Genomic DNA, 13,911 nt, shown 5'->3' with positions numbered 1-13,911 from the left:
TGAGTAGCTAATTGGAAAAAGCAATAAAATAAATAAATGCAATTAAATTAATAAATGCAATAAAATAAATGAATGCAATAAAATTAATAAATGCAATAAATTAATAAATGCAATAAAATTAATAAAATAAATAAATGCAATAAAATTAATAAATGCAATAAAATAAATAAATGGAATAAAATAAATAAATGAAAATAAATAAATGTCATACCCTGAGGAGCTAATTGGAAAAAGCAATAAAATTAATAAATGCAATAAATTAATAAATGCAATAAAATTAATAAAATAAATAAATGCAATCAAATGAATAAATGCAATAAAATAAATAAATGCAATCAAATTAATAAATGCAATAAAATAAATAAATGCAATGCATCACTTACTTGCCAATGACCTCGCAGAGCTCGTACACATCTTCAAAGAGGATGTCGTCGTCCGCCATAGTCCGACCCCGGCTGGGGAAATATTATCCCCCAAAATAGGCGTCCCAAAGCGGCTGCTTGTGGTGGGAACGGAGGCCACAAGCGAGCTGACCGATGGGTAGAGATAACTGGACTGCACCGTCCGCAGCAGGGTGCACGGTAGTCGGTTAATGAGTTCCAGTTGTTGCCTCCTTCGTGGACCCCAACCGCCACCCCAAATAACGCTGCGTAACTGTGTGTGAATCGGCACCAAATCCAGTTTTTAGGAGTCCACCTCCGCCACCACCACCACCAGTTTCGGTTCTGCCCCGCCTTTCCTTTCCCCACACACCGTCCCGGTATCAAAGCATACGGTCAAACAAACACACAGACAGTCCTCCTGTCGTGCGTAAACTGACAAGAGTCCTCAACTGCTCCGCTCTCTCCGGCGGTTTGGAGACACTTTCCAGCCGTTGGTGTAGCAGCTCTGTCTGCCTGGACGGTTCAGCTCCACGGAGCTTCCAGAATATCTAAGCTCCGCCCACACACGGTGGAGGGGGGTTTTAGGTTATATGAAGCTGTTCAGACAGGACTCCATTCGGGCGCCAAGCCGTTACCCAGGATTCTCCTTGGAGGACTATGAGGCTTTGAGCCAATATGGCGGAGTGGCGGCGCCGTTAAAAGCCGCTCCAGAACCGCAGTTTCCTAAGGACTGTTTCAATGGAGAGACATGTGAAGTTGGAGTTCCTACCCGGAAGAGAGGAGGAGGAGGATGAATGAAGCATGTCCATACATTTTAACAGAAGTTAACTTTCCTTTAGCGCCAAAACTTGACATAGGTTCATTTTTATTTTTTTTTAATCCAATTTTTATTGGTTTTAAGATATGCAATAGAAATTATTAAAAAAATAATAACAAAAAAATAACAAAACAATTACTATTATTATTATTATTATTATTATTAATAAACACATTTTTTAATGATTTATTGATTTGAGATTTTATGTTGAATGGCTGCCTATTATCAAATTTAGCGCAAGCGTGGAGCGATATTTAACCTCCTTCGCGACAAGTTAGTATGACATGGTACCAATGAATTCCTTAGGTTTTCTAGTTTTATATGGTACCAGTATCTTCACTCTAGCTTTAAAACTGAGCCCGCTACAACCTCAAAATCACAAGTCGCGCTAACGCGCTATCGCCTTAACTTTGACAGTCCTAAAAATAAGAAATTATAAAAAATAAAACTAATAAAAGTTTATTCAGATTTTTATGGTGAATATTTACATAAGCACAGGGTTGAAACAAGGATAGTTGATCGACTGAAAATTAATCTGCAACTTTTTCGATAATCAATGGAGTCATTTTTCAAGCAAATATGCCGAAACAGCTGGTTCCAAAATTTGCTGATTATCTCACTTTTATTTAATTGCAAACTGAATATTTTTTGACATTTGAAGAAGTCACCTTGGGCTCAGGGAATCTATGAATTTTTGTGATTTTCTGTGCCATACATTGATGAAGGTTAACTGTAAACTGCAAACAGAACAAATTACCCACTGCAATATTTCAATTCAAGACAAAAATATAAGTGGATGCAAAATGAAACACCTGAGATTATATTACTAAGTGACTGGCGGGTGGTCTGCAGCGTCAACATTCGCACACATTTACCATTTCTACATTGACAAACTGCGCTACTACAACACGGTGTAGACATGTGAGCACAACATACAGACAAGTGCTGTCTATTCATATTTTATGGGCTCTGGTGGGCTGAACACATTGCACAGCTGATTGCCTAATTAATGCTGGGTGAATAATTAAGCAGAGTTAGTAAACCCAAGATGATGAGCTTGTTCTTTTATTTATGATTTTTCAACAAAAAGGATGTGATGTAATTAAATAAGCCCCATAGCAGCTACTGTGGGTATTGTTCTCCTCCCTTGATACATGGCTGCTTATGTAGCACAAAAAAAAATCTTCTATGTGGGCCATTTGAAATCTAAAATGTGTGCCCTCGCTGATCACGTGAGGTTGGTGTACGTGGTGTGAAGAGGTGCTGTGAAGTGACCTAGCAGGGGGCAATTTGGCTTAGGAATAAGAGAAATCAGGACATCAGAGGAAATCTTATCTCGAACCAACACACCCTTCTAGACACAGCCGGTGGGGCAGCAGTGTATGTGTGTGTGTGTGTTTGTGTTTACCAGATGTTCTTAGCTCCCTATCCTCAGTCAGAAATCACAACCAAAATCTGATGTACTATAGACTGCCTATTTGTTGAATAGGAGCACACACACTCAGCCGTGTCTTGCGATTGTCTTTAAACTGTGCAGCAATAAAGTTCAGAGAGGAGGTTGAATGTTGGGTTTGTAGCAAGTAAGAGACTTCAACATGCATATTGGAGCACATTGCCCTTAATGACTTTGTGGGCTGGTCAAGGTTAAATATGAAAAATACTCCAACATTTAAGTGGTCCTCCAGCAATTTAGAATCGTAGTTCCATAGTTGGGGGACTTGTGAGAGACAGAATAAGAAATTAATTACTTAAAGGGGACATATCATGCTCATTTCCAGGTTGTATTTTGGGTTTCTACTAGAACATGTTTACATGCTTTAATGTTCTAAAAACACATTATTTTTCACATACCGTCGGTCTGAATACACCTGTATTCACCATCTGTCTGAAATGCTCTTGCGCTTGTTCATCACATTTTCTGATCTAGGCAGCTCAAAAAAACTGACTGGGTTATCTTATATTGCAGTTTTTGACCACCAAAATCTGATCAGTTCACCCTTCAGTCCAAGTGGATGTTTGTGCCAAATTTGAAGAAATTTGCTCAAGGCGTTCCTGAGATACCGTGTTCACAAGAATGGGACGAATGTAAGGTCAAAATCTAATCAGTTCACCCTTGATAACAAGTGGACATTTGTGCCAAAGTTTAAGAAATTCCCTCAAGGCTTTCCTGAGATATTGCGTTCACGAAAATGCACCGAACAACCCGAAAACATAACAACTCCAGCCAAGGCTGTCGCGGAGGCATAACAAATAAAATACGTTGCCAATACGCTCAATATCAACATTATACGTAAAAATAAAAATGTATTTGCTGTTGGCATAATTTCTATGGATTTCAGAGTTATGTGATGACACATTCTAGTGCAAATAGGAAACATGCTTTTATTGGTAGCAGCTCTATTGTTTGATACACTTTATCTGGTTGTCGTCTCTGTGGGAAACTAATGTGGTTTCCCACAGTGATATCCACCCATGTCAGACGTAATCGGGTAATCTGTGTGTCATAGGTCAGGAAAACTACAGATTTATGCTTCGTGGAGCAGGTGATGTTGCAGGGTTGGTTATGATTATGATGCACAGCAATAGTGCCTTTGACATTTCACAGCCTGATCAAAGGAGAGAACCCTTAACAGGAAGAGACATAACACTTGCATCTGTCGTCTCCAGTAAAATATTGTCATTTTCTTCTATAAGGTAATTTACAGACACATTCTATATTATTGTTTCCAGAGGTGTTAACATCTCTGTGGTTGCCATATAAAGAGCGTAACGGTGCAACAGGAGATGTGGGTGTTTTATTATTGACTAAACTAAAACACATTTTGGAGGAATGGTTGACTCCTAAAGCACCAGAGCTCAATAAAGTGAAGAGAGTGATGGTAAGTATAAAGAATACAGCGTGTGATGATGCGGTCCCTTTGATTTATAGGAGGAGGATGATCACAGACTGTGTACAAGTCTTCATCGTTCCTGTGATCTCATGGAAGTCATCAGCTGCCCCGGAGCGTCTGCTGAAGGGCGACATGATCTCATTCTGGGTTTTTTTTCTCACTTCTACATCTCCTTGTTCTAGTGGGTCATGTCTAGAAGATAAAGCACAAATTGTTAAACTCTCGAGAGATGGTTAAGGTTCGGCATTGACCTCCAAGGTCAGAATACGGCATCGAGCAGCGAGACTCGAGAGAATTTTTGCAAGTTTTCACAATTTGGGGGTTACTTTGTAGACACTGTGAGTGAGTTTTTGATTGGGAAGAGCAGGATATGTAGTTTGTGCATAGTTGGTATTATACATACTCAGTGTTGGGAAGGTTACTTAGGAATGTAATCAGTTACAGATCACTAGTTACCCTGTTAACAAGACTCAGTCAAAACCGAGTATATGTCTGTGAATTTGTGGCTAAATTGTTCCACAAATAGTCAGTGGTCATGTCTATAATGTTAAATCCAGCGGTACATGTCCACCAGGTCCGGCGAGGACACCATTGGACGCTGCTCTATTCAACCATAGATGTATTAAGAGAACTGGATACAGCATTGGAGGCGGGGCCCCGTTCATTCCTATGAAAGTTGCTCAGTGGCGCATGAAGTCAAAATGGCTCAACTTTTGCTTGGAAAGGAAAGATGGGCACATGGAACATGCGCAGTAGCGTCCGCTCAGACAATACAAACCTGCATTAATGGCCACTTCAAGGCAACACAAGAAGCTATAAATACAACATTGACATATTATGACCTCATAAAATTGATATGATTAACCTGTTGCCTGTAATTACACATTCATCAGACAATATTAGGATTCATTTGAACTTGTGTTTTTGGTTCAATATTCTGTCTCTTTAGCAGCTGAATGCTCTACTATGTTCACCAGCTAGTCGCTAACTGTTTCTGTCTGCTGTTTGCTACTGAGCAGGTAATGTACATCAGAGTTCTTTACATTACTGCCATGCAAGGTGCCAACCTGCCCACCAGGATCTAACCTAAATACTCATTTACACATCGATGGCACAGCCTTTCGGGAGCAATTTGGGGTTCAGTATGTTGCCCAAGAACACTTTGACATGCAGACTGGAGGAACCGGGGATCGAACCCCCGATCATCCGATTAGTGGACGACCTGCTCTACCCTGTGGTTGATGAGAACAGTAAGACTGAGCCAAAACAATAACCCTGCATGCAAAGGTGCCATACACATGCTGTGTCTTTTGCGCGCTTAAATCCATTGTTGTCAATGTAGACGTGCGGCAGGCGCTATTGAAGAAGACTTGAAACTAGCGATTAAGACCATAAACTCATGTTGACAATGTTTACTGAGGTAATAAATCAAGTGAGAAGTAGGCTCATTTTCTCATATACTTCTATACAATCAGACTTCTTTTTGCAACCAGAGGAGTCGCCCCCTGCTGGATATTAGAGAGAATGCAAGTTTAAGACACTTCAGCATTGGCTTCACTTCTCAGACCCAGAGGTTGCCCACTTGTTGCACGACATAAAACCAAAACAATGAGCTGAAAGATGATAAAACACTCGGTAGAGCTGAAAGGAACTGCAGAGAACGACCACTTCACATTACATATAGTCATTTGATCCATTGCTTGCTAGATTCAGGCAAAGACATCACTTATGCAGGTGTACTTGCTTTAGAAACAACTGTATTCGCGCTGTATACACATCTCTTTAAGCAGCCCAGCATCGGGGACTGTCTCTGATGTGTGATTCATCCTGTCCAGCCTCAAGAAGCAACACTGGTACACATCACAGAGGCAGATCATGGCAGGGCTGCTTAATGATACCCTCCGCTGGTTTTGGGTTTTGGAGTATTAAGTCTCGCCCCTGGCTGAGTCTAAAGCGAAGCTTGTTCCATTTTTCAAGAGCAGAGTAAACTGAGCTTCCTCACTAGGAGGCTTTAGGAAAAGTATTGCCTGTAGAGTGCATCATCCTTTTGCTGCAGGAATCCATTTAGGAGCTGTTTGTGTCTCCCCTGTACTACTCTGACACTGCCCTACAGTCTGCACTGGGGAAAAAACAGTACAAATATTTTTATCTTTCTCTGGGCTTTTTTGGTGCTAATTGTGTTTGTTTGCCCGCTTGATTTCCACATGGAAATAACTAAGAGAAAGACCGCTCCGTGTTTCTCCTCTCGGCTCAGGCGAATGTCAACAAGTGTTATTGTTGTACTGACCCAAAGCCTGTCAGTGGTTATCACCAAGTCAATTTTCTTCAGCGTAGTTGGGACTAATTGTGTTCCATCTCGTCTCTGGGGCAAACCAAAACACACAGGAGGTGATCATTATAAGCCTGTCTGGTCCAGCGAAGAGGAGACTTGTCCTCTCACTGACTAGTGGCTCTCCTAATGTTATTAACAAAGCAGAAATCAATGCTGGTTAACACCAGCTGGATCAATGGACTCCACGGCCCATAGGACGGATGAGTAATTTGGTTACCAGTGGGGCCGACACAATGAATGAGTCACACTTTACTGTAAGTCCCCCGATTTAGAATTCATAAGCAGACGGTTAAAGGTCACATATCACGCTCATTTCCAGGTTCATACTTGTATTTTGGGTTTCTACTAGAACATGTTTACATGCTTTAATGTTCAAAAAACACATTATTTATCTCATACTGTCTGTCTGAATGTGCCTGTATTCACCCTCTGTCTCTTTAAGCCCCCCTCCTGGAAAAAGCCCAGTCTGCTCTGATTGGCTACTGAGAAAAATTTGGCCCACCAATGCAAAGGTAGTTCTCAAGCTGTGGGCTGTATATTCTAATGAGGCTGCATGTGACATAGGAAGGGGAGCCACATCTGAATGGCTTGGTGAATCACATGTTTTCTGCCCAGAGGAAAACTGACTGGGTCGTCTTATTTCACAGTTTGCGGGTTGGTAGGAACTACAGATGAGGGTTATTATAATAAACAAAAACGAAAATAGGCAAAAAACAAAAACAAAAAAATAGTTTTAGTAAATTGAAACTAAATAAAAACGAAATCCTTTCATAAAAACTATATTTTTAGCTACAGTATACCAATCACTACCGAAAAAAAGAGACGGCATGAATTCCCGTCAACTCTCGCTGACATTGAACCACAGAAATTGAACGGACTTGACCGTCCAGGAGATAGCGCTGTAACGCAATCGCTTGACATCGGACACTAAAGTAACGTGAAGATTAAACATTAAATATTACGGCCATTCCTACACAGTTCTCCAACCATGTATTTGGTATGTATATGTAGCTACATACTTCTGAGACATACCTGGCCCTAACAAAAAACAAAGTAAAACTACAGTAAAACTAAGACTCTATATATCCAAACTAAAACTTAACTTTTCTGAAAAACTGAAACTAAACTAAAACTAGCAAACACTCTGAAAACTAAATAAAACTAAAATGAAATGAAATCGAAAGTGAAAACTAAAGTAAAAAAAATTCCAAACTATTATAACTAAATGTATGAGCACAAGCACTGAAAAAGTCAGTTTTTCATGATATGTCTCCTGTGGTTTATAGCTCACTATAATGCTACAACTAGAACTCCTCCTGTGGATGGAGATGATAAATGACAAAATAGCAAAACACAGTTGTATTAATATAAAATATGTGGGGGGGGGGGGCAACGATTCTGCGTTTTTTCACATTAAACTCTGTGTAAAGAGTAGCGATGACAGTTTAGGTGAGTTATATTTTATTTCTGTCCAGTCTGAATGAAGTGTTTTATGATGCTCCGCTACATACAGCTGATCTCAACATAAACAAAAATACATGTGGATGCTGGCACAAGCTGAACGGGGCAATCGTACTCAGGAACCTTGGCGGAGGTCTGCGCTCTCCGAGTGCCATTCTAGTTAATATTATACTCCACTTCTGCCAATAAATCCTCCTAAATGCCACACACTGTTCCTTTAAAATGTCCTTATATCTGTTTGCAACTAGATGATAGTGGGTTATAAAGCATGTATGAAATGTGTGCGTTTGTGCATGTATTTATAGAAAAACAAAGAGGAGGCTAGATGTGTCTAGCTGGCTGCAGCAGAGTTGCTGTCTGCAGAGTGCTTATCAGGGACATGGTGAGCAGTCGGGAGGAGGAGGTGAGAAGAGGACACGGGAGGAAGAGGAGGAGGAGGAGGGGGTATGAGATGAATGGCAAATAGTGTGTCTGAGTTTAGAAAAAGCTGCTTCTTTGGGATGCGATCACACAAAAGTTCACAAGAAAAACATTTTCTTTCATCTGCCCCCCGTGACCGCACATATCCGACGGTACTGTCACACACTTGAAGGCTGGAAGAACCACATGTCGTTATGTCGGGGGGGTTTTTGGTCTTTCCTCTGCTTTCTGCCATCCATCTTTACCAAGCATGACTCTTAGTAGAATGTATTGCTGTAGCCTGTCACTGAATGAACAGCTTTTTAATCTTCTCCTCTGACTGTACTGTATGTCTGGCAAAAAATTAAACCCAGTGGAAGAGGTGTAAACTGGGCAGCCACACTCTCATATGTGTTGTGTGTTTCATGTGTCGGTGTGCTGCGCAGCACTCTCAAAATGAATATGGTGCCTTTAAAAAAAATAACTCTTTTGGTGTTTGCTCAATTTCATCTGCCCCGTGGTACTCCGTCCCCAGACAGGCGACTTGAAAGACACGGCGAAGGAATGTAATGGACACATTTTTAATGGATTGTTGCTCCGTCTGCGGCGGAGAGGAAGGAGGGGAAAACACAATTATTCACTCTGTCTGTTCTTCCATGAAGACACCGCGTCTGCAGTTTGGAGAATATTCAGCAGTTCAGATATACGTTGTCATCGTATTTTTTTGTTGTACATTTATTATTAGTATAAATAGGAGTAGTAGAGTATTATTAGTGTTTGTATTAATGTTACTTCTGCAGTCTATGAGATAGTACATAAAAGAGATATGTCATCTTTCACAATAATCAGTCACAGATTGATTCAGCCTTTCTCAAGGCCAAATTTTACAGAATTGTAAAACTAAAACGATTACAGCTTAATTTAATTTGACACAAAATATGATCCATATATTGAGCTTTCTTTGCTTAAAGGTGCTAAATGTGAAACTGGGAGCATTTCTATTGCCTCCGCACGGCTCTCAACATGGCGACAACTGAGCCGGAGGGTTGGTGCAACGCTTCCACAACGGCAGCGGCGGCGGCGGTCTGCAATTCCTTCCGAGATGTTTTCCCCGAGTTGCTCCGATTAAAACAAGAATGTGACGTCATATTTACACAAGACGGATCTTTTCAAGCCATAACCATCATAAATATGCTTTGAATTTGGAATTTAGCACCTTTAACTATTTGTAAAAATGTGTCTATGCTACTTAGACTCATTGTGCACACACAGTGTTATATCAGTGAAAACTAAGTACAGTGTGTCTTAATGATGAAGCAGTGATAAGCTGGTATACTAATAATATAATGCACTAATTACTCTACAATCATCCTCCATCAATTATGTCAGCAGCAGCTGTGTTATTGTCACCATTAGAATTGTTTTTATAATGCTCATATTCATTCATTACATGCTAGTGATCTATTTTAAAATGTTGTCATTGAGAACAATACATGTTTACATAAAACTGCCATTATATGTCATTTTTATTAGATTAAGTACATTTTATTCATCCAACCTATGTATATACAGTATACAGGGTGGTCCATTAAGAGCAGTTCACTCTCTTTTGCATGAGTTCCCTGTGTACAGAGGCAAAACTCCAACAGTTAGACAAACTTACTTACTAAATGAAGGGTAATTTAGAGAAAGATCTAACCATTGCAGGAACAAGGATAGTCAATGGAGGACTAAAATCTGCAAAAGAAATCAGATGATCCAACTTTAAATCCTGCTGAACTTTATTCCACCTGAGTGGAACAAAACACGTTTTAACCGAGCTCTGTGTTTTTTGGACACCTGGTGTTTTGGAGGCTCCAGAATGAGCCCCTCCTGGGATCTAGTGAAGCAGAGAGTTTGTCTAAAGTGAAGACGAGAGGAGGAAGATGAATGGGCTGTTTTCCTAGCAGTGCTTTATAAATGCGTACTAAGGAGTGCAGGTCTCTTTTAACTGACAGAGAGGGACAACCTACATTCCTGATGTGAATCTAGAACGCTGCGATACAAAACATTTAAAGAGTGAAGGGTAGATGCTATTACTATTTAATATCTTATATTTACATATTTCTAGTTTTATTACATTTTTAAGAATTTTGGTTTTCAGTATTTTCATCGCTGGGTTGTACATTATATGCAAATTTCATTTGAACGTGCTCATCGCTGGACTGGAGCATCCTGGGATCATGGAGCAAGTAAACACTAACCTTTGTGAGCCCAGTAAAAGGGGACTACCAGTCTTGTGACACCACCTATCATATAAAATAGCTGGCATCGTTGGTGAATGATAAAGGCCCCAGGGCCCTGTCCCTCATACACGGATTACTGAGTTTGCCAGTTTGTTGACATTTTGGCAAGTTTGACAATTTCTGTTCCTTTGAGCAAATATAAAAAAAATATTTTTATAAAACTGTCACTTTATCCTGACAATAGTGCATGAGACAGAATGTCTGTGAACAAAAAATCATGTTCCTCTGCCTCCTCCTAGTGCTACTGTGTATAGTGCATTTGCAGGAGTTCACCGCGCCCAAAGAAAAACAACCAATCAGAGCCGAGCTGTCTCTTAGCAGCTGTCAATCACTGCTCGCGAAAACTCGCAAACCCCGATCAAACGGTTAAACTAGGCTGCGCTGATCAAATATGAATCAATATTCTGTTACTGCAATGACTATTTCTCAGGGCAGAAGCTCTCAGGGCATCTCTACTTCTTCGTCCTCTCATGTTGGACTGAGGGCAGACTGGATGCCACAGTGACTCACTATCACCTCTCCAGGTACAAGTAGTACAAGACAGGACGGGCCGGGGCTAGCTGGTTAGCGTGCTCATTTCAGTAGTTATCTCACAATACATATACGATATATAAGATCTTACATGTTGCACCTTTAATATCAAATCTGCATCCTAAATTATGATGACTAGACCTTTTTGAAAGATGATGTCCTAACAAGACATAATTTCCTGAGACACGGACAAGATCCTTCCACTAATGCAGACAATGTATTGCTTTGCATATGCAGGTTTACTTGAGAAGAAACCTGTTTGAATCTGAGCAGTCCAGTCACACAAACACTGTGCATTTCATCTGTGGCATTTTCTTGCCCTCCCTGTAATACTGAGAATCTTGGCCAAATGGCAAGGTGCTGCACCTTGAGCTAAGTGTACTTTGTGCTGAAAGGTTTCTTATTTAATGTGGGGTCTATTACTGTGTTTCCTGGCAACACAATCAAAGAAAAGGTTTCTGTTTGCACACAAGTCAACAGAACAGTGACTTGCCCTCAAATCTCAGTGAATGCTCTTTAAGTACAAGTGCTAGCACTGATTTTTAGGAATTAATTGCACAATATTAAAGCTCCAATTCATGTGCAAACTACAGAAAAGATGATGCAGTATGTGTTGCATTTGTTTTACCACTTAAAAACCCAATGGGTTTCACTTTCACCTATACACCTGAAGTTTTCACTTCTTCTACTGAGGTGAGGTTGATGTTTCATGATTCAGATTCAGCCCAGTTTGTGTGCTGAAGGAGAACCTACTTATGATACTAAGCATGCACCTTTAATAATTAAACGTGGTTAAACAGACATCTCACTCTCTCTATTGGTCTAATAGGAGATCTCCATCCCCTGATAGAAGACAGAGGCCATTGTTTTTAACACTATGCCCAAGGCAGTCTGACAACTCCACCTGACATGTGATGTACTAATTACTTGTGCTGTGCTACAAATTGTAGCACAGCACACTAAAAGAGACCCTCGCTGCAGTTAAAGTGCGCCATGTGATGAACTTAAGGCAGCGCGCCGTGAACGACCCCGAAGCAGAGCTGCAAGGGGCAAAACTGACCCATTTTGAGTTTTAATTTTTAGAGGAAAATCGGATCTCTGGCTCCGTGAATTGCATAAAACTGTTGGCTATTCACTTGCCTAAATCTACAGTGGACCTGAGAGCTCAACATACTGCAACTTAAATGGGCAAAACACAACCAAAAGAAGACAATATCCTCGTAGGAAACGAAACACGCTACAAACAACACGACCAAATACAGAAACGCACTGAAGCCGCCTGCCTGCAGCGTTGGAAAATGAGCTAATGATGTATGTTTACCACAAATGTAGTAGCTTCGACATCCTCGCAGTGTATCAGTGATGATAGTAGAATATACAGCTGTGAAAGGTACTGCAGCATAAAACACTTTGTGATTTAAAGGGAATCATCATGAAAAACTTTTTCAGTACTTGTGCTCATACATTTGGGTATCTGGAGTGCATAAAATCCCATTCCTATGTCACTTGCAGGCTTATTAGAATACATCACCCCCCAATCTCAGTATCTCCACCCACGGCTTGAGAACTACATTCGCAAAGGTGCACCATATTTTCCTCGCAAGCCAATCAGAGCCGACTGGGATTTTTAAAGAGACAGGTGCTAAAACAGAGCATTTCAAACAGACAGTATGAGAAAAAATAATGTTTTTTTTTTTTTTACATTAAAGCATGTAAATATATTCACCCCGTTCAACTGTTATCAGCTCATTGAATGTGCGTTATTGGTCGCTATAAGCCTCATAGATGTGGGTCAGTAAGGGCCTGCTGCACCTACTATGTTGTAAAAGTGAAAGCAAAACTTAAAATGTTCTAACACACAAAACAGCTTGTTTAGGTAATAAAAACACTTAGTTAATTTCAGGGAAAATATTGTATTGCTTAAAATAAGAAAGTTTGAAAAGTTAAAGTGAAACTTTACGCTTGTGAACACAAAGACAACTACTCGTTGTTAGTTTCACACGGGATGCAAACCCTGGTCTCCTGAGTGGAAGTTCTGTGTATTGTGTCCCATCCATCGCACCAACTTCCACCCCATATGGAGTTTCACACTGTCTATACTACAGCGCCTGACTTCCACTTTTGCTTCTGTCATAATTACTACGGTTGCTGGATGTCACTGTTTTCTTCTTTTAGTCCTTCTTTCTGTGATCGCCCATGATAAAACCTGCTAGTGGGTGTAGCAGGCCTTTACTGACCCACATCTATGAGACTTATAACCATTAATAACGTCTATTTAATGACCTGATAACAGTCTAACCGGCTGACATGTTCTGGTAGAAACCCAAAATACAAGTATGAACCTGAAAATGAGCATGATACGTCCCCTTTAAGATGTAAAGTTCCCCAGTTTGAGTGAAAGTCTTAGCAGCAGCATTCGGCACATACACACATAGATAAACAAACGAGTACACACTCACTTAATTTGTCCTCATCATTACACACCAAGTCTGAACTAATGTTGATTTTCATTAGTGGATTAACGCTGTTATTTTAAGCCACATACATGTGTAATGATTCATGCAGAAAACTTAATGGCAACAACGATTAATAGATAAACAGAGTCGAGGGGATTCCTGCAGATACCGAGAAGAGAGAAGGAGACAAGGAGGCAGGCAGACAGACGGAGGATAAGACAAGTTCAGAGACAGGACAGAAACAAATAAGCAATGAGTGAGTGGAGTCACTCTTTTCATGCAGAAGGTGATGGAGTACGGTGATCGGATGAAAGTTTGCGGAGCCGAGGAGGACGACAGATTGAGACGTGCCCTTG

At 40.4% G+C, this 13,911-nt stretch overlaps 1 protein-coding gene across 22 annotated transcripts in view; it reads right to left on the bottom strand.

Annotated features, from left to right (window-relative positions):
• Positions 1-929, bottom strand: part of caska (calcium/calmodulin-dependent serine protein kinase a) — a 142,398-nt gene extending 141,469 nt beyond the window's left edge. For 7 of the 22 annotated variants that reach the window (XM_074657738.1, XM_074657722.1, XM_074657726.1 and 4 more), the window contains exon 1: positions 384-924. Coding sequence is in view for 20 of the 22 variants with exons in the window: in XM_074657722.1 (XP_074513823.1) it covers positions 384-442 (59 nt within the window). In the remaining 2 variants the exon portion in view is untranslated. Of the gene's footprint in view, positions 1-383 lie in introns of all 22 variants that reach the window. The other 15 variants (XM_074657728.1, XM_074657724.1, XM_074657734.1 and 12 more) reach the window with 5 other exon arrangements.
• Between the last annotated feature and the right edge of the window lie 12,982 nt (positions 930-13,911).

This window comes from Sebastes fasciatus, chromosome 14 (assembly GCF_043250625.1).
Source record: "Sebastes fasciatus isolate fSebFas1 chromosome 14, fSebFas1.pri, whole genome shotgun sequence".
Taxonomy (NCBI): domain Eukaryota; kingdom Metazoa; phylum Chordata; class Actinopteri; order Perciformes; family Sebastidae; genus Sebastes; species Sebastes fasciatus.
This window is presented reverse-complemented; position numbering and strand designations above follow the sequence as displayed.